This window comes from Corythoichthys intestinalis, chromosome 16 (assembly GCF_030265065.1).
Source record: "Corythoichthys intestinalis isolate RoL2023-P3 chromosome 16, ASM3026506v1, whole genome shotgun sequence".
NCBI classification, from domain to species: domain Eukaryota; kingdom Metazoa; phylum Chordata; class Actinopteri; order Syngnathiformes; family Syngnathidae; genus Corythoichthys; species Corythoichthys intestinalis.
The window spans coordinates 40,630,997-40,655,819 of record NC_080410.1 but is presented as its reverse complement, the minus strand read 5'-3'; the positions used below and the strand labels follow the sequence as shown (position 1 = coordinate 40,655,819).

The 24,823-nt window shown below is 39.7% G+C and overlaps 1 protein-coding gene across 2 annotated transcripts in view; it reads left to right on the top strand.

Moving 5' to 3' along the window:
- stat5a (signal transducer and activator of transcription 5a) overlaps positions 1-24,823 on the top strand; it is a 178,264-nt gene that overhangs the window by 134,100 nt on the left and 19,341 nt on the right. For both annotated transcript variants that reach the window (XM_057861066.1, XM_057861065.1), the window contains 6 exons: positions 4,979-5,158; positions 8,739-8,826; positions 9,118-9,240; positions 13,826-13,918; positions 23,713-23,919; positions 24,346-24,440. In XM_057861066.1, coding sequence (XP_057717049.1) covers positions 4,979-5,158; positions 8,739-8,826; positions 9,118-9,240; positions 13,826-13,918; positions 23,713-23,919; positions 24,346-24,440 — 786 coding nt within the window. The remainder of the gene's footprint in view (positions 1-4,978; positions 5,159-8,738; positions 8,827-9,117; positions 9,241-13,825; positions 13,919-23,712; positions 23,920-24,345; positions 24,441-24,823) is intronic.

The window sequence follows — 24,823 nt, the reverse complement described above, 5'->3', positions numbered from 1 at the left end:
AAAAAGTGTGATGATTGCCTAAATGTAAAAATTTATTGTTTTTCAGAAAGCCACAATCAAACAACCCTTTCTGGATTCTTCACGGAACAAAAGTAAATACAATAAAAATAATGATAATATAATTAGGGCTGTCAAACAATTAAACTTTTTAATCGAGTTAATTACAGCCTAAAAAATAATTAATCGCAATTAATCGCAATTCAAACCATCTATAAAATATGCTATGTTTTTCTGTAAATTATATATATATTCTGTAAAATAAATTGTTGGAATGGAAAGATAAGACACAAGATGGATATATACATTCAACATACGGTACATAAGGACTGTATTTGTTTATTATAACAATAAATCAACAAGATGGCATTAACATTAACATTCTGTTAAAGCGATCCATGGATAGAAAGACTTGTAGTTCTTAAAAGAAAAATGTTAGTACAAGTTATAGAAATTTTATATTAAAACCCCTCTTAATGTTTTCGTTGTAATAAAATTAGTAAAATTTTCAATCAAAAAATAAACTAGTAGCCCGCTATTGTTGATGTCAATAATTACTTACACAATGCTCCTGGGTGCTGAAGCCTATAAAATCAGTCGCACCCAAGCGCCAGCAGAGGGCAGCAAAACTCCGCAAAACACATTTAACAAGTGGGCCTTTCACTCTACTGTCATTGAAATCTGTCTGAGCTGGGCAAGTGCGGTAATTGCGTCAAATATTTTAACGTGATTAATTTTAAAAATTAATTGCCGCCCGTTAACGCGATAATTTTGACTGCCCTAAATATAATATAATATAATATAATATAATATAATATAATAATACTATTAATTAAATAGAGGCGGCACGGTGGCTGAGTGGTTAGCACGTCTGCCTCACAGTTCTGAGATCAAGGGTTCAATCCCGGGCTTCGGCCTTCCTGTGTGGAGTTTGCATGTTCTCCCCGTGCCTGCGTGGGTTTCCTCCGGGAACTCCGGTTTCCTCCCACATCCCAAAAACATGCATGGTAGGCTGATTGAACACTCTAAATTGTCCATAGGTGTGAGTGTGTGCGTGAATGGTTGTGTGTCTCCTTGTGCCCTGCGATTGGCTGGCAACCAATTCAGGGTGTCCCCTGCCTACTGCCCGAAGTTAGCTGGGATAGGCTCCAGCACCTCCGCGACCCTCGTGAGGAATAAGCGGCATGGAAAATGAATGAATGAATAATTAAATAGACAATAACCAAATAACCCTCTCTGGGTTCTTCACAGAAAAAAAGCCAGGAAATAAATAACACTATTGGAAAAAAAAAAAAAAAAAATTGTTCAGGGGGCCAGACCAAATGTGGAGGTGGGCCGTAACCTGCCCACGGGCCGTAGCTTAGAGACCCCTGATCTGTACTGTTTTCTCACTGTGTTATTGTAAATTGGTTTTTAAAAAATTGGGGGGCGCAATAATATCGCATATCGCAATATTTTATGAGATAAATTATCGCACACTAAAATTGGTTATCGCGACAGGCCTACTTGGTGATCAGAGAAGGGATCCTAGTAGAGCTGTGGCTCCTCCGCATCGAGAGGAGTCATATGAGGATTTTCAGGCATTTAATTAGGATGCCTTCTGGACGCGTTCCTGGTGTAGTGTTTTGAGCACGTCCCACTGAGAGGAGGCCTCGGGGTCGACCCAGGACACGCTGGGGAAACAGTCTCCTGGCTGACCTGCGAACGCCCCGGGATTCCCCTACAAGAGCTGGACAAAGTGGCAGGGATAATGGAAGACTGGGCTTCCCCGCTGAAGCTGGTGGCCCCGCGACCCGACCTCTGATAAGTGGGAGAAGTCGGATTAATTTACTGATGCCAATAAAGCACAATATGACCACTAATAGGAGCGCTATTCAGTAAATAGCCTGATAAAAAGATACATTAGTGAATAATAAACTTTGATTAGGCTTGGGTTGAACATTCCATAGTGATGAGCTTATCTAAAGGTCTCATCAAATGATCAAAATCAGCCCAAGCATGCAAAGAATTACTCTTCACTGACTCTTTCTTTTAGTATACGAAGTTAATTGAATGTTTATTAAGTGTTTAACAGAATACTGCATATTCTATTATACACTAATTGGATAAAGCCGCATTTGTGACGCAATACGCATGAACTAATCAAACTTTGGCATTCTTTTCAATATGAAGGGAGGACTCAGATCGCCGCCTGAAATTCATTTTTTGACCTCTGTAACCTTTGACCTTATCACCCCCAAATTCAGTCACTGTTATCTCAAACACTACCTTTGGTGGCAATATTCGTTCAATTTGTTTGGACAAGGTGTCCCAATCAAAATGGATTGGACTAAAGATGTCTCGATCGATAGGGTCAGATCACGTCATTTTCAAAGTATCGGAATCGGCAAAAACATATCGGACATGCCTTTTTTTAATACAGTGCCTTGCAAAAGTATTCGGCCCCCTTGAATCTAGCAACCTTTCGCCACATTTCAGGCTTCAAACATAAAGATATGAAATTTAATTTTTTTGTCAAGAATCAACAACAAGTGGGACACAATCGTGAAGTGGAACATTTATTGGATAATTTAAACTTTTTTAACAAATAAAAAACTGAAAAGTGGGGCGTGCAATATTATTCGGCCCCTTTACTTTCAGTGCAGCAAACTCACTCCAGAAGTTCAGTGAGGATCTCTGAATGATCCAATGTTGTCCTAAATGACCGATGATGATAAATAGAATCCACCTGTGTGTAATCAAGTCTCCGTATAAATGCACCTGCTCTGTGATAGTCTCAGGTTTCTGTTTAAAGTGCAGAGAGCATTATGAAAACCAAGGAACACACCAGGCAGGTCCGAGATACTGTTGTGGAGAAGTTTAAATCCGGATTTGGATACAAAAAGATTTCCCAAGCTTTAATCATCTCAAGGAGCACTCTGCAAATCTACCAAGACCCGGCCGTCCTTCCAAACTTTCTTCTCAAACAAGGAGAAAACTGATCAGAGATGCAGCCAAGAGGCCCATGATCACTCTGGATGAACTGCAGAGATCTACAGCTGAGGTGGGAGAGTCTGTCCATAGGACAACAATCAGTCGTACACTGCACAAATCTGGCCTTTATGGAAGATTGGCAAGAAGAAAGCCATTTCTCAAAGATATCCATAAAAAGTCTCGTTTAAAGTTTGCCACAAGCCACCTGGGAGACACACCAAACATGTGGAAGAAGGTGCTCTGGTCAGATGAAACCAAAATTGAACTTTTTGGCCACAATGCAAAACGATATGTTTGGCATAAAAGCAACACAGCTCATCACCCTGAACACACCATCCCCACTGTCAAACATGGTGGTGGCAGCATCATGTTTTGGGCCTGCTTTTCTTCAGCAGGGACAGGGAAGATGGTTAAAATTGACGGGAAGATGGATGCAGCCAAATACAGGAACATTCTGAAAGAAAACCTGTTGGTATCTGCACAAGACCTGAGACTGGGACGGAGATTTATCTTCCAACAGGACAATGATCCAAAACATAAAGCCAAATCTACAATGGAATGGTTCAAAAATAAACGTATCCAGGTGTTAGAATGGCCAAGTCAAAGTCCAGACCTGAATCCAATCGAGAATCTGTGGAAAGAGCTGAAGACTGCTGTTCACAAACACTCTCCATCCAACCTCACTGAGCTCGAGCTGTTTTGCAAGGAAGAATGGGCAAGAATGTCAGTCTCTCGATGTGCAAAACTGATAGAAACATACCCTAAGCGACTTGCAGCTGTAATTGGAGCAAAAGGTGGCGCTACAAAGTATTAACGCAAGGGGGCCGAATAATGTTGCACGCCCCACTTTTCAGTTTTTTATTTGTTAAAAAAGTTTAAATTATCCAATAAATTTTGTTCCACTTCACGATTGTGTCCCACTTGTTGTTGATTCTTGACAAAAAATTAAAGTTTTATATCTTTACGTTTGAAGCCTGAAATGTGGCGAAAGGTTGCAAGGTTCAAGGGGGCCGAATACTTTTGCAAGGCACTGTATATACATATATTTTTTAATTGTTTTCTAATTGTATTTAACGTTACAGACAAAATGTCATATACTCATCCAAAGTCTTTAGTTTTGGCTTAAAGTAGGGCTATCAAATTTATCGCGTTAACGGCGGTAATAACGTTAAAATATTTAATGCAATTAACGCATGCGCTGCACGACTCACTCACGCATTGTCGCGTTCAATCTATAATGCCGTCGTTTTACCTATAGATAGAGCTAAAAAGGCAGCGTTAAATGAGCCGAGAGAATTTTGGCAGCCTTTGGGGCCTTTAATTGGCTAAAGCCTTACAATCCCTCTCTCAACAATTAGAAATATCGTGGGAAGCAATGTGGGGAAGAAAGGTAGGAGTTGATCTTTTTCTTAACACCATATGTTATTTCCCAACGCAGAGAAGATATATCAATTGGTGTCATTACGCACAGTCATGTTTGCACTTCCCATCATGCATTTGGGCAGAACAGTTAAATGGCTACAGTATCATTTACTGAAAGCTCAACAAATACACTAGATGGCAATATTTAGTCATAATATACAAAGTCACATTTATCCTTTAAGAATTACAAGTCTTTCTATCCGTGGATCCCTCTCACAGAAAGAATGTTAATAATGTAAATGCCATCTTGATGATTTATTGTCATAATAAACAAATACAGTACTTGCGTACTGTATGTTGAATGTATATATTCGTCCGAGTTTTATTCATTTTTTTTCTTAATGCATTGCCAAAATGTATATGATCGGGAAAAATTATCGGGAATGATTGGAATTGAATCGGGAGCAAAAAAAAAAAGCAGTCGGATCGGGAAATATCGGGATCGGCAGATACTCAAACTAAAACGATCGGATCGGGAGCAAAAAAAAAAAACATGATCGGAACAACCCTAGTCATTGGACACGTAGCAATGGCGCTCAAACACGGTAAACTCTTAACCTCAATTTTATGATTCTCTACCCATCAGCACCTTCATCATCGAGAAACAGCCCCCGCAGGTCCTGAAGACGCAGACCAAGTTCGCAGCCACCGTGCGCTTGCTCGTCGGCGGCAAACTGAACGTGCACATGAACCCGCCGCAGGTCAAAGCCACCATCATCAGCGAGCAACAAGCAAAGGCACTGCTGAAGAATGAGAACACCAGGAAGTAAGTTGGGTGCTCAAGTGAGTGCTTTTGTTTTATCGAAGTGGCCTTAGACAAGATTTTTAAAAGTTCTATTACTTTACACCAGGGTTCTCAACAATTCAATCTCCCACTTTTCCTGAAATGAACTGCTTGTCGTCATCATTTCTCTTCATAGCAAGTGAATGGACATGACAGGATACATTTTTAAATATTTTACTTCCTTGCATTACAATCAAGTGTCTAATTTTGCTACCGTAATTTTCGGACTACAAGGCGCACCTGACGATAAGCCCCCACCCACAAAATTTGACACGAAAACGACATTTGTTCATAGAAAAGCCACACTGGACTGTAAACCAGAGGTGTCCTCACTGTATTATGGGATATTTACACCAAAAGATATTTACCGTTCACAATTTATTTGACAGTGGCAACATAAGACTGTCATAAGACCAAATGGAAGCTTTGAACCAAGAAGCTACAAAGCTTCATTGCTTCAAAAAGCTTCATTTGGCCATGACCGTTCCCATGGGGGAGACAGTCAACCTCTGCTGCCACCTGCTGTCAACACTGTTGTTGTCCAGCATGCCTCCTAGCATGCACTGCAGCGCGACAAATGTAAATAACAATCAAAATTCATGTTCTGTGCTAAATACAGTGGGGCAAATAAGTATTTAGTCAACCACCAATTGTGCAAGTTCTCCTACTTGAAAAGATTAGAGAGGCCTGTAATTGTCAACATGGGTAAACCTCAACCATGAGAGACAGAATGTGGAAAAAAAAACAGAAAATCACATTGTTTGATTTTTAAAGAATTTATTTCCAAATTAGAGTGGAAAATAAGTATTTGGGCACCGACAAACAAGCAAGATTTCTGGCTGTCAAAGAGGTCTAACTTCTTCTAACGAGGTCTAACAAGGTCTAACGAGGCTCCACTCGTTATCCGTAATAATGGCAGCTGTTTTAACTCATTAGCAGTATAAACGACCCCCGTACACAACTTAAGTCAGTCACACTCCAAACTACACTATGGCCAAGACCAAAGGCCTGTCGAAGGACACCAGAGACAAAATTGTAGACCTGCACCAGGCTGGGAAGACTGAATCTGCAATAGGTAAAACGCTTGGTGTAAAGAAAACTGTGGGTGCAATTATTAGAAAATGGAAGACATACAGTACCTGACCACTGATAATCTCCCTCGATCTGGGGCTCCATGGAAGATCTCACCCTGTGGCGTCAAAATGATAACAAGAATGGTGAGCAAAAATACCCGAACCACACAGGGGGACCTAGTGAATGACCTACAGAGAGCTGGGACCACAGTAACAAAGGCTACTATCAGTAACACAATGTACCGCAAGGGACTCAAATCCTGCACTGCCAGACGTGTCCCCCTGCTGAAGCCGGTACACGTCCAGGCCCGTCTGCGGTTCGCTAGAGAGCATTCGGATGATCCAGAAGAGGACTGGGAGAATGTGTTATGGTCAGATGAAACCAAAATAGAACTTTTGGGTAGAAACACAGGTTCTCGTGTTTGGAGGAGAAAGAATTCTGAATTGCATCTGAAGAACACCATACCCACTGTGAAGCATGCGTATTATTATTAAGGTTATTATTAAGGGTATTATTATTATTATTAAGTATTTAGTCAACCACTAAATGTGCAAGTTCTCCTACTTGAAAATATTAGAGAGGCCTGTAATTGTCAACATGGGTAAACCTCAACCATGAGAGACAGAATGTGGAAAAACAAAATAGAAAATCACATTGTTTGATTTTTAAAGAATTTATTTGCAAATCATGGTGGAAAATAAGTATTTGGTCAATACCAAAAGTTCATATCAATACTTTGTTAAGTACCCTTTGTTGGCAATAACGGAGGCCAGACGTTTTCTGTAACTCTTCACAACCTTTTCACACACTGTTGCTGGTATTTTGGCCCATTCCTCCATCCAGATGTGCTCTAGAGCAGTGATGTTTTGGGGCTGTCGTTGGGCAACACAGACTTTCAACTCCCTCCACAGATTTTCTATGGGGTTGAGATCTGGAGACTGGCTAGGCCACTCCAGGACCTTGAAATGCTTCTTACGAAGCCATTCCTTTGTTGCCCTGGCTGTGTGTTTTGGATCATTGTCATGCTGAAAGACCCAGCCACGTCTCATCTTCAATGCCCTTGCTGATGGAAGGAGATTTTCACTCAAAATCTCTCGATACATGGCCCCATTCATTCTTTCCTTTACACAGATCAGCCGTCGTGGTCCCTTTGCAGAAAAACAGCCCCAGAACATGATTTATCCACCCCCATGCTTCACAGTGGGTATGGTGTTCTTCGGATGCAATTCAGAATTCTTTCTCCTCCAAACACGAGAACCTGTGTTTCAACCAAAAAGTTCTATTTTGGTTTCATCTGACCATAACACATTCTCCCAGTCCTCTTCTGGATCATCCAAATGCTCTCTAGCGAACCGCAGACAGGCCTGGACGTGTACTTTATTCAGCAGGGGGGCACGTCTGGCAGTGCAGGATTTGAGTCCCTGGCGGCGCATTGTGTTACTTATACTAGCCTTTGTTACTGTGGTCCCAGCTCTCTGCAGGTCATTCACTAGGTCCCCCCGTGTGGTTCTGGGATTTTTGCTGACCGTTCTTGTTATCATTTTGACGCCACGGGGTGAGATCTTGCATGGAGCCCCAGATCGAGGGAGATTATCAGTGGTCTTGTATGTTTTCCATTTTCTAATAATTGCTCCCACAGTTGATTTCTTTTTTACCTATTGCAGATTCAGTCTTCCCAGCCTGGTGCAGGTCTACAATTTTGTGTCTGGTGTCCTTCGACAGCTCTTTGGTCTTGGCCATAGTGGAGTTTGGAGTGTGACTGACTGAGGTTGTGGACAGGTGTCTTTTATACCGGTAATGAGTTAAAACAGGTGCAATTAATACAGGTAACGAGTGGAGCCTCGTTAGACCTCGTTAGAAGAAGTTAGACCTCTTTGACAGGCAGAAATCTTGCTTGTTTGTAGGTGACCAAATACTTATTTTCCACTCTAATTTGGAAATAAATTCTTTAAAAATCAAACAATGTGAGTTTCTGTTTTTTTTCCACTTTCTGTCGCTCATGGTTGAGGTTTACCCATGTTGACAATTACAGGCCTCTCTAATCTTTTCAAGTTGGAGAACACAATTGGTGGTTGACTAAATACTTATTTGCCCTACAGTAAATATGACACGACTGATCACGGAGATCGATTTAAAAAATGTCGAAACGAATTTCCCCCTTTCTCGTTATAACAGGTTTATACTAGATTACACTTGATTAACAGGCAAACACGGGTAGAACTCAAACAATGCCTTAAAAGAGTCCACGCCGGATCCCCTTTTAGCACTATTTTGCCACATTCAAAAAGCAGCCAGAGAGAATCAGCATTTAAATCAGTGAACAATAACACCATTATCTTGTCTCTTTACCATGCGGGTAGCGTTTCGTCTGCTCACACAGAAAATGCTAAGTGGAATTTCAAGCAAAATAGGTTTAAAAAAGAGAACAGAACCATTGGCACGTATCCTAATGGATGTCCAAATGTTATTTTCTTTCTGGCACTTTCAGCGACAGCAGCGGAGAAATTCTCAATAACAACTGCGTAATGGAGTACCACCAGACGACGGGCACCCTGAGCGCGCACTTCAGGAATATGGTGAGGGTGCCGATGCGGGCCATCTCGCTGTCTAGTGTTGCATTTCCGTACATCCTCAAATAGAGGCCGTGGATGTTTATTAATTTTTTTCCAATATAAGGACATCTATTTAGGAAGGCTTTTATTTGTTTATGTGGATAGGGAAAAAAGTCCTTCTTATTTCCGTATTTCTATATTTGATTTGTCTTATCTTAGCCATGTGAAATGAACAAAATACAGTCAATGGGTTATTTTACAACAAGTACTGTAGCAATTTCACTCTCGTGAAACGACTTGTAATTGTGTATGCAGTCGTTGAAGAGGATTAAACGGTCGGACAGGAGAGGAGCCGAGTCGGTCACGGAAGAGAAGTTCACCATCCTCTTTGAGTCGCAGTTCAGCGTCGGAGGCAACGAGCTCGTCTTCCAAGTGAAGGTAACGGGGTTCCTCCGGGTCCTTAAAGGGTAGCACGGATAGAAAGACATGGAATTCTTAAAAGATACAGTAAATGTTAGCAGGGGCGCTGCCAGGGATTTTGGGCCCCATGAAAAGATATCACTTTAGGCCCCACCACCAGTGTCGTGACACACATACACATTTAGAGTATCAAGTACGTAATTTCCTGCATTCTGGTGAATCTTTACACACTAATTTGTGCATTTTCTGCATTAATTTAAGATGAAAATATATTTATGTAAACATACAGTGTATAGAGCAATAATGAATAGACTAGAGCTGTCCCGACTAGTCGACATTGTCGACGTCATCGATGACGTAAATCCGTCGACGAGCACAACATGCCGTCGATGGTTAATGAAGGGTTAAAAAAATATATGCGTGGAAAGTTCAGCATGTCGGGCGCTTGGTATGCAAGCGGGGAAATCGGCACAAAGCCAAAAAAGCGCACCAGAGAGTCCAAAACATTGACTTATTTTTAAAGAAAGAAAGGAGGGTACACTATAGTGCCCTGTCTCTTCAATGCCAAGCTTGGCTGCACGTCGGCCGTGAATGATAACGACAGGAGATTGTAAGTCCATCTAACTAACTAATGATATGTTTATTGAAGTTGCTAAGCCTGTCGCGATATGCAATGATTCCATTTATCGCATGGTAAATAAAAATGAGGGCGGTCATTTTCACGGCTGCGTTTTATCGCTGCGCGCGCGTGCGTACATTTGTGCGTGCGTGCTGATGGCATATGAAACTCCAGTTCTTTTCTGTCATCAAAACGCTGTAGAATTAAAGTTCAGACATACAAAATAAGAAAACACATCTATATTAAACACTATATACGTTAGCATTGCTACATTGAAGTGAATGGGAAAAAAGACGACCTACTTTAGCCGGCTATAAAACAGGCAGCCTTGTCCAAAACTTGAAGTTAAAAGGTGACACTTCAAACATGAAAAATCGCTGGTTAACAGCATTTGCAAAAGGACAAAAAATCTATTACTGACACCACATGCAATGACAAAAAGTGATTTTTTTGTGGACTGTAAAGCATAAATTAGCGGTTTAGCGAGCGTACTTCCGGTGAACATTTCAAAATAAAAGCATGTCATGTTCGTCATATAAATAACGATTTCTGGAGTTAATCCCACATACTTCAGATTCTACACTAAGAATACCTTTAAAATGACACCCTTTATGAAAAATCTGGCAATGAATAATTATTATAATACTATTATATATAGTACTACAGTATACTATAATGTTAATGCTAGGTATTTTTTTAAGAATTGTTTTGAATCATGTTGGAAACGTGAAGTCAGTGTTCTGAATCTGTTTACATTCCATTCTTTTGCACAAGTTAATTCTATCAGCATTTGAACTCATTGTTTGTAATTTATTATTGTTATTTATGTTTATTTGTACTTTAATAAAGAATTTAAGTGTTCCAAAATGTTTTTAAGAATTGATAAGCGTCAACAGCAATTTCATTCCTAAATTAGTAAAAAAAAAATGTTTTTGTGAATTGATAAGCGTCTCAAAAATTTCATTGCTAAATTAGTTTAAAAAAAAAAAAAAATTAATAAAAAAATTTTAAAAGATTAGTCGACTAATCGTAAAAATAGTCGGCTGATTAATCGGGAGAAAATTTGTCGTTTGGGACAGCCCTAGAATAGACTGATATCATCTATAAGAAATGTACTGAAGGCCATCTTTTACATTTATTTGAAATATTCTCAAAGCAAATACCATAACAAATGACTTAGAATAAATGTTTTGTTTGAGCTTAACTATACTACAGTCAAGGGCGTAGGTTTGCATAGGGACGGTTGGGACAAAACACTACCAATTTTTCAGGTTGCTTAAATTGTCCCCACCAACTTTTAAGCAACCTTATTTGCGTTATGTAATGACTTCAGTTATATAGGTTATTATCTTCCCATATGTTTTAATTGTTGTAATTGACCCCACCATTATTAAGTGAATTATTTTTATTATGTTTGGATATACATGTACAGTGGGGCAAATAAGTATTTAGTCAACCACTAATTGTGCAAGTTCTCCCACTTGAAAATATTAGAGAGGTCTGTGATTGTCAACATGGGTAAACCTCAACCATGAGAGAGAGAATGTGGGGGAAAAAAACAGAAAATCACATTGTTTGATTTTTAAAGGATTTATTTGCAAATCATGGTGGGAAATGAGTATTTGGTCAATACCAAAAGTTCATATCAATACTTTGTTATGTACCCTTTTTTTTTTCGCAATAACGGAGGCCAAATGTTTTCTGTAACTCTTCACAAGCTTTTCACACAAAGTTGCTGGTAGTTGTGGTCCCTTTGCAGAAAAACAGCCCCAAAGCATGATGTTTCCACCCCCATGCTTCACAGTGGGTATGGTGTTCTTCGGATGCAATTCAGTATTCTTTCTCTTCCAAACATGAGAAACTTGTGTTTCTACCAAAAAAGTTCTATTTTGGTTTCATCTGACCATAACACATTCTCCCAGTCCTCTTCTGGATCATCCAAATGCTCTCTAGCGAACCGCAGACGGGCCTGGACGTGTACTTTCTTCAGCAGTGGGACACGTCTGGCAGTGCAGGATTTGAGTCCCTGGCAGCGCATTGTGTTACTGATAGTAGCCTTCGTTACTGTGGTCCCAGCTCTCTGTAGGTCATTCACTTGGTCCCCCCGTGTGGTTCTGGGATTTTTGCTCACCGTTCTTGTTATCATTTTGACGCCACGGTGTGAGATCTTGCATGGAGCCCCAGATCAACGGAGATTATCAGTGGTCTTGTATGTCTTCCATTTTCTAATAATTCCTCCCACAGTTGATTTCTTTACACCAAGCGTTTTACCTATTGCAGATTCAGTCTTCCCAGCCTGGTGCAGGTCTACAATTTTGTCTCTGGTGTCCTTTGACAGCTCTTTGGTCTTGGCCATAGTGGAGTTTGGAGTGTAACTGACTGAGGTTGTGGACAGGTGTCTTTTATACCGATAACGAGTTAAAACAGGTGCTATTAATACAGGACAGGTAACGAGTGGAGCTTTGTTAGACCTCGTTAGACCTCATTAGAAAAAGTGAGACCTCTTTGACAGCCAGAAATCTTGCTTGTTTGTAGGTGACCAAATACTTATTTTCCACTCTAATTTGGAAATAAATTCTTTAAAAAAAAAAAAAAAAACAATGTGATTTTCTGTTTTTTTTCCACATTCTGTCTCTCATGGCTGAGGTTTACCCATGTCAAAGTTTATTAAACTGGAGAAACTCCATAAAGGACTTGAATTACAGTATTAACAGTTATAGGTCATCCTACGAGTAAAACTAGGGTTGTTCCGATCATGTTTTTTGCTCCCAATCCGATCCTGATCGTTTTAGTTTGAGTATTTGCCGATCCCAATATTTCCCGATCTGATTGCTTTTTTTTTGCTCCCGATTCAATTCCAATCATTCCCGATAATTTTCCCGATCAAATACATTTTGGCAAGGCTTTAAGAAAAAAATGAATAAAACTCGGACGAATATATACATTCAACATACAGTACATAAGTACTGTATTTGTTTATTATGACAATAAATCCTCAAGATGGCATTTACATTATTAACATTCTTTCTGTGAGAGGGATCCACAGATAGAAAGACTTGTGACTTCGTATATTGTGACTAAATATTGCCATCTAGTGTATTTGTTGAGCTTTCAGTAAATGATACTGCAGCCATTCAACCCGAATGCATGATGGGAAGTGAATCCATCGTTGTGCTACCAATTGATATATGTTCTCTGCATTGGGAAATAACATAAGGTGTTAAGAAAAAGATCAATTGTTACCTTGCTTCCCCACATTGCTTTCCATGATATTTCTAATCGTAGGGAGAGGGATTGTAAGGCTTTAGCCAATTTAAAAAAAGGCTCCAAAGGCTGCCAAAATTCACTCTACTCATGTTACGCTGCCTTTTATCTCTCTATATAGGTAAAACGGCGCCATTACAGATTGAGCGCGACAATGCGTGAGTGGGTCGTGCAGCGCATGCATTAATTGCGGTAAATATTTTAACGTGATACATTTTTTAAAAAATTAATTACCGCCGTTTTTGGGATTAATTTGATAACCCTACCTTAAGCCTAAACTAAAGACGATGAAGGATGAGTGTAACATATTATGTCTGTAACGTTAAATACAATTAGAAAACGATTTGATTAAATAATATATATATATTAAAAAAAGGCACGGCCGATATTTTTTTGCCGATTCCGATACTTTGAAAATGACGTGATCGGACCCGATCGATCGGGATGCCGATCGATTGGGACATCTGTAATTATCGATACATCATATGTTACTAATTAATACATTTCTATGGACATAGGACATCTCTAAGTAAAACAGTAAATCCTTGCCTTTTTTTTTTCATTCATTCTGTGTGTATGTTATTTTATACAATAGAAGAAAAAAAAATTGAAAGTTCATATCGTTCCCACCCCTACTGCACATTTTCCAACCTTAGCGATTTGCAGTAAATCCTTATTGATGAAAGAAATGGACCTTTCTTGTGTGGTTGCTTTCCGCAGACATTGTCACTGCCTGTTGTTGTGATCGTCCACGGGAGTCAAGACAATAACGCCACGGCGACAGTGCTGTGGGACAACGCTTTCGCCGAGCCTGTGAGTACACGTCGTTGAATTATCCGCTCACAGCACGCATATACCAAACGAGAATCATGCTGTTTAAGCCTATTAAAATGCCCTGCTGTGTCCATAATTCCAAAAAATTGCACATCATTTGTGTCTTTCCTTCCGAGCGATGCGTTCAATGCCTTTTTTTTTTTGTACTGTACTTTTTCAAAAGAAAAAAAATCTGACCGCCACTAAAACCTAGGCTTTAAAGTGCATTTGAAGTTGTCTTATTGATGAAAATATGAAAACTTTTATCCATAAATGTGACTTTACTAATGACCTACCTAAAGGTCAGCAGTCGTCAAGCACAGCAGGAGGTGATAGATACCCAGAAATATGAGCAGCAGCATGGGTGCCCGACAGAAGGTTTTCAAGTCTGCCTGGCCACAACGGGCGGCAGCATTTCATACAAGCCGTCAATAATCGTAGCCCACTGTGCGCAGTGGTGCGTACGGCAGTGACATATCATCTCTAACGGCAAAAATTTCTACCTGCTATGCGGTCAAAAAGTTCACCCTCAGTCGCAGGCTGGCAAGCGTTTCATAGGTTGGCATTGCCAAGTGGGTCATCCATTTTGTTTAGTTTCTGAGTATATTTTTTGTCCTGAGAACCAATTTAAACTAGGGCTGTCAAACGATTAAAGTTTTTAATCGAGGTAATTAAAGCTTAAAAATTAATTAATCGTAAATTATTGTTGGAATGGAAAGATAAGAAACAAGATGGATATATACATTCAACATGCGGTACATAAGGACTGTATTTGTTTATTATAACAATAAATCAACAAGATGGCATTAACATTATTAACATTCTGTTAAAGTGATCCATGGATAGAAAGACTTGTAGTTCTTAAAAGATAAATGTTAGTAGAAGTTATAGAAAATTTATATTAAAAGTAAAACCCCTCTTAATGTTTTCGTTTTAATAAAATTTGTAAAATTTTCAATCAAAAAATAAACTTGTAACCCGCCATTGTTGATGTCAATAATTACTTATACAATGCTCATGGGTGCTGAAGCCTATAAAATCACTCGCACCCAAGTGCCAGCAGAGGGCAGCAAAACTCCATAAAACACAATTAACAAGTGGGCAGTTCAATGTACTTTCATTTCAATCTACCTGAGCGGGGCACGTGTGTTGATTGCGTCAAATATGTTAACGTGATTAATTTTAAAAATTACCGCCCGTTAACGCAATAATTTTTAATTTTGACAGCCGTAATTTAAACATAAGATTAAAGAGAAAATAATGCTTGACAATATTTTTAACTAGCAGTATGGCCCGGCGTGGTTACTGTGCGAGAGATTTACTTCTTTTCAAAAGACTTGAAAATGAATTTGTGTATGAGACAGGTAGCATACCTGTCAAGTTGTACGGTTTCGGCGTAATTTGTACAAGTGAGCACTGATTTTTAAATGTGGACGCCGTACGTTCAAAATCTGTACATTTTTTGTGCATTACGTTTTTTTTTTTCTCCATTCAGATTTTGTCACCGTTTCGGCAATGAGACAATGTGCGTTACTACGTTGGTTGAATGACACGAGAAAAGTCAGAGACACGGAGAGAGAAAAGTGTTTGTTGTGAGGCTGTAGCAAACACGATGCTAGGCTAGATGGCTCCAATATTTCCTGACTGTAGCCGACAGCCTACAATCTACGCCGAGATGTCAAATGCTTATAGAATTACATGCGAAATGACTGATGGCGGCGTTAATAAATAGCCGCCATTTTGAAGCAGTAGACTTCTCAGAAAGGCTCTTTTGTAGTGAACCTTCCCAGCGAACTTAAGTAACTTTTTTATCTAAAATACTCCTAAATCGTCAAAATCTTGACTTGAATCTATCTTTAAATGATGAAACTGTTTTAAAACTTTAACATGTCGAAAGCAGACAGAAGGGAACTAATGCAAAAACGGTAGCAATTTTAACTTTAACAGTTGATTCACAACATTAAACGATTTCCAAACATAGCAAAGGTTACTATGTTTTATTTATTTATTTTAAATGGGGAAAAAAAAACATGTGAGGTAACACCAGTTACTTTGCCAAGTAACTAATTTCTCTTACTTTCAAGTAACTGAGTTACTAACTCACTTTTTGGGAGAAGTAATTTGTAACTAATTAATTACTTTTCAAAAGTAAGATTAACAACACTGGTCATAAAGATGAAGTCTGCAGAATGAAAAGTGACAAAAGTGGAGATTTCATTCTGCCAATTTGTTCCCGAACACAATTTGCCCGCAACTATTGCTGATCACTTCTCAGAATTAGCAAAAGAAATGTTCCCTGACTCAAAGATTGCATCGGTAAGTTCATTTTATCAATTGACGTTTTTCATTTATAATTGGACACACGAACGAACTACCCTCAAGTCAAACTGAATTGCGAGCTGAAGTGCCATGAAGTGCAGCCATCAAAACATGATAGAAATTGCCAAAAGTGCTACATACAATCATAACAAAAGTCACTGTTAAATTTGAGTAATCATAATGTAGCTGAAGATATTGATTCTTTGATTGCATCAGGTTATATGTTACAATATTACCAATAAATTCATATTATTTTAAAAATTTTAGTTTTATTTTTGTATATATTGCACGCTACTTAAAACGTTGTAAGATTAGTCACCAATTTGTAAGGGCATACGTCACTATTTGTAAGATTGCCAACGGTCTCGGGTTTACAGGTATGTTTTCGTTTGTCTTATAGATTTTACAATGAACTAATACTTGTGACTTCAGTGACAGAAAATATTTCAGTGCACTGATGTAGTAATGTACGGGTAATAACGCCACTGTTCAGGCTAAATTTATGTTGAAGAAGTGTGCCCCCCTGTAATTTCTTTCTGCAGCTGGGTCTGCTGTCAAGTTGTACGGTTTCGGCGTAATTTGTACAAGTGAGCACTGATTTTTAAATGTGTACGCCGTACATTCAAAATCTGTACGTTTTTCGTGCATTACTGTTTTTTTTCTCTGTTCGGATTTTTGTGCATTACTATGCGTTACTACATTGGTTGAATGATGCGAGAAAAGTCAGAGACAGAGAGAAGAGCGGGAGTGGGAAAGAGGGAGTTGTGACGCCGTTGCAAACGCGATGCTAGGCTAGGTGGCTACAATAATACCTGACTGGAGCCGACAGCCTACAAACTACGCCCACATGATGCTACGCTAGATATTACATGTATATGAACTATATGCGAAATGATACACTTGCAGGCGTTGGTGAACACCCACCGTCTTAAAGCAGTTGACTTCTCAGAAAGGCTGTTTTATTTAACATTCCTAGCGAACCTAAGTAACTTTATATCTAAAATACTTCTAAATCAGCAAAATCTTGCCTTGAATCTATCTTTAAATGATGAAACAGTTTTAAAACATTCACATGTTGAAAGTAAACAGAAGGGAACTAATGCAAAAACGGGAAAAATTTTAACAACTTTAACGGTTGATTCAAAACATTAAATGACTTCCAAACGTAGCAAAGGTTACTATGATTTTTTTTTTTTTTAATTTGAAAAAAACAAAAAAACATGAAAGGTAACACCAGTTACTTTGCCAAGTAACTAATTACTCTTACATTCAGGTAACTGAGTTACTAACACTATTACATTCTGGGAGAAGTAATTTGTAACTAGGGTTGTTCCGATCATGTTTTTTTGCTCCCGATCCGATCCCGATCGTTTTAGTTTGAGTATCTGCCGATCCCGATATTTCCCGATCCGATTGCTTTTTTTTTGCTCCCGATTCAATTCCAATCATTCCCGATAATTTTTCCCGATCATATACATTTTGGCAATGCATTAAGAAAAAAATGAATAAAATTTGGACGAATATATACGTACATTCAACATACAGTACATAAGTACTATATTTGTTTATTATGACAATAAATCCTCAAGATGGCATTTACATTTTTAACATTCTTTCTGTGAGAGGGATCCACAGATAGAAAGACTTGTGACTTTGTATATCGTGACTAAATATTGCCATCTAATGTATTTGTTGAGCTTTCAGTAAATGATAGTGTAGCCATGCCTAAATGCATGATGGAAAGTGGAACCATGACTGTGCGTAGTGCTACCAACTGATACATCTTCTCTGCATTGGGAAATAACATAAGGTGTGAAGAAAAAGATCAATTTCAACCTTGCTTCCCCACATTGCTTCCCATGATATTTCTAATCGTAGGGAGAGGGATTGTAATGCTTTAGCCAATTAAAAATAGGCTCCAAAGGCTGCCAAAATTCACTCTACTCAATTTACGCTGCCTTTTATCTCTCTATATAGGTAAAACGGCGCCATTACAAATTGAGCGCGACAATGCGTGAGGGGGTCGTGCAGCGCATGCATTAATTGCGTTAAATATTTTAAGGTGATACTTTTTTTTTTTTTTTTAAATTAATTACCGCCGTTATTGGGATAAATTTGATAACCCTACCTTAAGCCTAAACTAAAGACTCTGGAAGAGTGTAACATATTATGTCTGTAACGTTAAATACAATTAGAAAACGATTTAATTAAAATATATATATATTTATATATATATATATATTAAAAAAAAAGGCATAGCCGATATTTTTTTGCCAATTCCGATACTTTGAAAATGACGCGATCGGACGGTCTCTATTTGTAACTGTAATTAATTACTTTTTTTAAAAAGTAAGATTAACAACACTGGTGATAAAGATGCAGTCTGCAGAATGAAAAGTGACGAAAGCGGAGATTTTATTCTGCCAATTTGTTGCTGAACACAATTTGCCTGCAACTATTGCCGATCAGTTCTCAGAATTAGCTAAAGAAATGTTCCTTGACTCAAAGATTACATCGGTAAGTTAATTTTATCAATTGACCTTTTTCATTTATAATTGGACACACTAACGAAATACCTTCAAGTCAAACTGAATTGCGAGCTGAAGTGCCATGAAGTGCAGCCAGCAAAAGACATGACAGAAATTGCCAAAAGTGCTGCATACAATTATAATAAAAGTTAAATTTTAGTAATCATGATGTAATTGAAGATATTGATTGTTCTTTGATTGCACCAGGTTATATGTGACAATATTACCAATAAATTCATATTATTTAAAAAATTGAGGTTTTTTTTTTTTTTTTCATATCGCACGCCATATACGACGTAAGATTAGTCACCAATTTGTAAGGCCATACGTCAATATTTGTAAGATTGCCAACGGCCTCGTGTTGACAGGTATGCAAGTAGTGACCCGGCGGTCATGGTTCTGTGCGCAAGTTATTTTTTAGAGCGAGAAGGGAAGAGAGATCGTTCGTTGCTCCTTGCCTTTCAGTTGTCCAGCAGTAGTTTCAAGTCGTGTTAATTGGAAAATGTCCTGAGTGTGTTGCTAAGGTCCGTCTGCGTCTATAAAAGGTTAGTACACGAACCCTCTTGTATTGTTTAGCCTTTATTGTTGTTGTTTTTGAGATGTTACTAGTTAGCACCGCGCGCTATGCTAATTAGTGACTTAGCATGTATTTCCATCTCAAGTTGTGCGTTATTTGTTGGTGTACAATAGTCATGCCAGATGCAGAACGTTTAAAACCAGGATTGAGTACAGCGGTAACACTACAAACATGCGATATAGTACAGAAATCTGTGAAAACAAAGTATATTTCTAAAAGAAGTCTTATTTCTAAAGACACTTTGTTTGTTTTCTGAGAAAATTTGGAATTCATTCCACCAGTGTAAATTTGATCGTATTGTTGAGATAAATTAAACAGCTAATGTTTTTGCACCTTCTTGTGAAGAAGAGAATCTCAAGGTCAGCTGTGTGTTGTATATACATGTTGAGAAATAAGTCCTGTCTTCAAAATGGTTAATGTTTTTGCATTTTCTTGTAAAAGAAAAAAAAAGCCGTTTAAGGACAGCTTTTTGTTGTATGGGCATATTTCCATCGTTCCTGTTGAATCATTTGGATATTTTAAATAAATAATGGACATACATTTGTTTGACTACTTTATTAATTAGTAACATATGATGTATCGATAATTAGAGATGTCCCGATCGATCGGGTCCGATCACGTCATTTTCAAAGTATCGGAATCAGCAAAAAAATATCGGCCATGCCTTTTTTTAATATATATATATATTTTAATTAAATTGTTTTCTAATTGTATTTAACGTTACAGACATAATTTGTTACACTCATCCAGAGTCTTTAGGCTTAAGGTAGGGTTATCAAAAATATCCCGATAACAGCAGCAACTAATTTATTAAAAAAATGTGTCACATTAAAATAATTCACGCAATTAATGTATGCGCTGCACGACCCTCTCACTCATTGTCGCGCTCAATCTGTAATGACGCCGTTTTACCTATATAGTAGTGTTGTATCGGTCGCGAACGATTCGTTGTTTTTGAACGAATTGTTTGGGTGAACGAGACCGAACTAATCACCATCTGCACTGATTCGTTCTGTGAAGTTAGGGCTTGTTTGCTGCGTGGGAGGGCGTTGAGCAAGCGGCAGCGTCTTCTGACACCGCACACGACCAATCAGACGCCAGCCTCATCGCGGGCAGGGGAGGGAGCGGAAACAGAATCAGGGTGTCTGTCACTCACTTCCACGTGTAGCCAATAAGCAGCCAGCGTGCACGCAAGGGGGCAAGACTGAGTTATGTCACTTCCCGTTCAGTGACTCGGTCCTCCGGTTCCTGACCTAGCTTGCTGCTAACTTGACTTTCCAGTAATGCGGTGAACGAGTCAAAAAATGGAAGGAAATGACTTTGTCACATATTTGTTAATGTGGAGCCTATCAAATGCTGCTCAAACAGACAAAACACCACACAAATCTAGCGAGCATGGTTTAGTGTACTACTTTTCTCAACAGACTCGTGAAGGAGAAATGATATCGTCATCGCACACACCATATAATTGTTTGCATTAGTCTAACACATATATAGGCTAACACATACATATGGTACAGGTTTTCGTAGGCACCGTCTAACTGTTAGCATTAGGCTAACACACGTAATATAATTAATCAGGAAATAGTATCATTTTCATATTTACGGTAGGACTACACTACTAATATAAAATAAATAGCACACCATAGTTTAATGAGAAGAAATAGAAGAGATACACAATGCCGTCTTATCACAAGAGTGACGCACCAACTCGGGTAATCTGCTCTCCCAGCAAACTCCAAGGACAAAGCGCTTTGTCCTGAAACAAGTACAACCAGCCCGGACAGCAAAGTTGATACCGGGCGTCCCAATCCGCGCACGAACCTAAGCCGCCCAAAACCGGCCACAGCAGAGATGGCCCAAAAGCAACGCCCAGAAACGCCTTCGACAAGACCCGCGTCAGCAAAGACTTCAAAAAGACTGGACACTGAGATAAGACAGATTTCTTCTGCTCGGAAACATGTAGCCTTGTTTTGGATCCAGAATTGTCCCTCCGTCGTCTGTTTTTGCCTTGTTTTTTACCATTGTCGACGAATAAATTGTCAACCTGTTTTCGGCGAGTGTTCTTCAAGCTTTTGAAACATGGAGTCAGTGTGCAAAGGGTTAACACAGGAACGCGCGGAGTTTAGCTTCCTCCTGGCCTGGCTCTTCGGGGGCGTCGAGCGGCGGAGCACATTTCCGTTCTGTTGCCGGCCTCCCCGTGCGGTTTGGGCTGGGAGGACTAAATTCCTTCACTCGGGACTACCTATGACTGACAACATACTATCAAATTTACAGTAGTTTGAAACACGGGTAGCTAAAAAAAAAAATGTTTTAAAACGGGTAGCTACGAGGCAAGCAAAAGTGAGCTGCGGTCGCGTGACGGCTGTGAAGGGGGCAGAGAACTGTCACTATATGGAGGCTTCATGGCAGCGATATTTACCTCATATGTGCACAGAAAAAAAGAATATTTAGTATGATCACCATAATAGTGATTTGCAATGAAACTGTATATACATGTCAATTTTTTTCCGACTGTTTTAATTTTTTTTTGTCGTGTCAGAGCGTGTCGAGTGTTGGTTGGTTTGACAAATTATGTCCATCCGTCCATCGTGTGCTACTCAAGCGCCCAAAAACAACGCACGCGGACACGGGAGATGTCGCAATATGTCTACATTTTTCTTAACAGACTAATGAGAGTAGAAAGGCAACATCGTAAAGAGCAAACAATTATTTCTCGGCAGCATTTGACGATCTGAGATGAGGGGACGACAGGGGAGCTGACCGGGTTATTTTATTTGTTAATACCAGGCAAAAATTCAATACGATCATCTTAATACTGATTTGCAATTAAACTGTCGAATATCACAATGTAGTATTGTTTTTATTTCAGAGCAGCACATTTGACAACTAGCTATTTACACTTTAGTTTTAACAATAGTGACCTAAAATAATAGTGATGAGCATAAAAACTAAAATACAACAGAGCGAGAGGTAAATATGATGTGTTGGTCGTTCCATATTTAGAAATTAAACTTTCGATTTATTTTTATTTTCGTGACAGGAAGCATGCCGCGTTGGCTGGTAGCAGCAGCATTGTATATGTGACCAAGATCATGCTAAAGAAAGTCCGTGCGCCCCCGACCCCAAACCCCCACTCCCCCCACAAAAGGAAAATGTTTGACCGTGTCCTAAATCGAAACGCAAGCACGAGCCATGACTTTGATCCCATTGAACTAGGACAGACGACGCGTAAGTTCTCCCTCGCTTTTGCAGCAGCGGGAGGGAAACGAGGCTGTCTGTGAAAGCAGAATGATACCGCCTGTCACTCATTTCTGAAACTACGACGAGTGGTCAATGAGGAGCCTGCGTGCAAGAGAGGGAGGGACCAAGCAAATGTCACTTCCCGTTCAGTTATACTGCGAAGCAGTCTTTGGTGATTCGTTCCGCAACGTCACTTCCCGTTCACTAACCGAACGATTCATTTGGGCGGGGAGGGAGGTGAGGGGGAGCGAACGATTCGTTGAACGATTTGTTTGAACGAATCTTTTTACTGAACGAACCGGAATGGATTTGTTTACTCAAGTGAACGACAGATCCCGTCACTACTATATAGAGAGATAAAAGGCAGCGCTAAATGCGTAGAGTGAATTTTTGCAGCCTTTGGAGCTTTTCTTCAATTGGCTAAAGCCTTGCAATCCCTTTCCCTATGATTAGAAATATCATGGGAAGCAATGTGGGGAAGCAAGGTGGCAATCATGGTTCCACTTCCCATCATGCATTGGGGCATGGCTGCAGTATCATTTACTGAAAGCTCAACAAATACACTAGATGGCAATATTTAGTCACAATATACAAAGTCACAAGTCTTTCTATCCGTGGATCCCTCTCACAGAAAGAATGTTAATAATGTAAATGCCATCTTGAGGATTTATTGTCATAATAAACAAATACAGTACAGTACTGTATGTTGAATGTATATATTCGTCCGAGTTTTATTCATTTTTTTCTTAATGCATTGCCAAAATGTATATGATCGGGAAAAATTATCGGGAATGATTGGAATTGAATTGGGAGCAAAAAAAAAAAAAAGCAATCGGATCGGGAAATATCGGGATCGGCAGATACTCAAACTAAAACGATCGGGATCGGATCAGGAGCAAAAAAACATGATCGGAACCACCCTAGTCGCTACTATTGCCATCAATGGCAGCTAATGAGTTTAATATTGAAATAACTGTAAATCCGTTTGAACAGTAGGCCTTTGTTGATGTGTTTACTTGGTTTGAGTTTTGCAAGTGCTAATACGCTGAAGCTTCTGTGTGGCCAATGTGAAAAAGGTTGGATTTTCAGTGCAAGTTCATCTAACAGTCTTTACCTGTCACGACTAGGGCCGCGTGCCTTTCCTGGTACCTGACAAGGTGATGTGGCCTCAGTTGTGCGAAGCCATCAACATGAAGTACAAGGCGGAAGTGCAGAGTAACCGCGGCCTTTCTGAGGAGAACCTGGTCTTTCTGGCCCAGAAGGCTTTTGGCAACCCCAGCACCAGCGTGGATGACGACCGCAACATGACGATGACCTGGTCACAGTTTAACAGAGTCAGTTTCCTCGTGATTCTCACTCCACAAAGCCACAATGTGACGAATTGTTTTATTCGATATTCCTCCGGGCGTTCTTCCTTCCTTGAACTTTTCCCACAGGCCCCAAATTGCCGAGCCGCTGCTTGTTTTCCATCGAGCGACGCACATAGCTCATACATACTCAAGTATTTGTCACGGCTTTTTGCAGCAGAACCCCCGCGGTGCAAATCCGGGCTCAGTTGTCATCTTAATGGCTCTGTTTGTCCACGCCGTGAAAAGATGGAGGCTCATTTTCCATCCGGAAAAGCAGCCGGCACAATAAAGCAAATTACTCATCGGCCGATTACAACCCCGGCCGCAAACTGACGACGCGCGGCGCCGATTACGATTCCTCGCGCGCTGGGGTTTGTGTATTTACTTTTCATTTTGTCTTCTGCTCACCAGGAAAGCTTGCCGGGAAGGAACTTCACATTTTGGCAGTGGTTCGACGGAGTGATGGAGCTGACGAAGAAGCATCTCAAGCCGCACTGGAATGACGGGTGAGAGCGCTTTAATTAGGGGTGGGTTTTACGATTTGTTTATAACTAGTTGACGTCCAGTCCGTTTGAACTGGGAGGGTGGCAGCGAATGAACATTCGTTCATTCGCTGCCACCCTTCCAGTTCAAACTGACTGGAGGTCTGTAGCAGTCAATGGCAACCGATGAGTTTAATTTGGGGGCATTTCAGGTCATTTGCTGTTGATTTTCAGCCACTCCCTGTTGGTTGTGGCTCATTTCAGGGGTCACTTCAGGTTGATTTTGGGTTACAGAACAGGGAGTGACCCGGGAAACTCCGCCAAATGAATAGGCAGTGACTCAAACTCAACAGGAAGTGACCCGTAAATGCCCTAGCATGTACAAAACGTAATGTAAACGCCCCAAA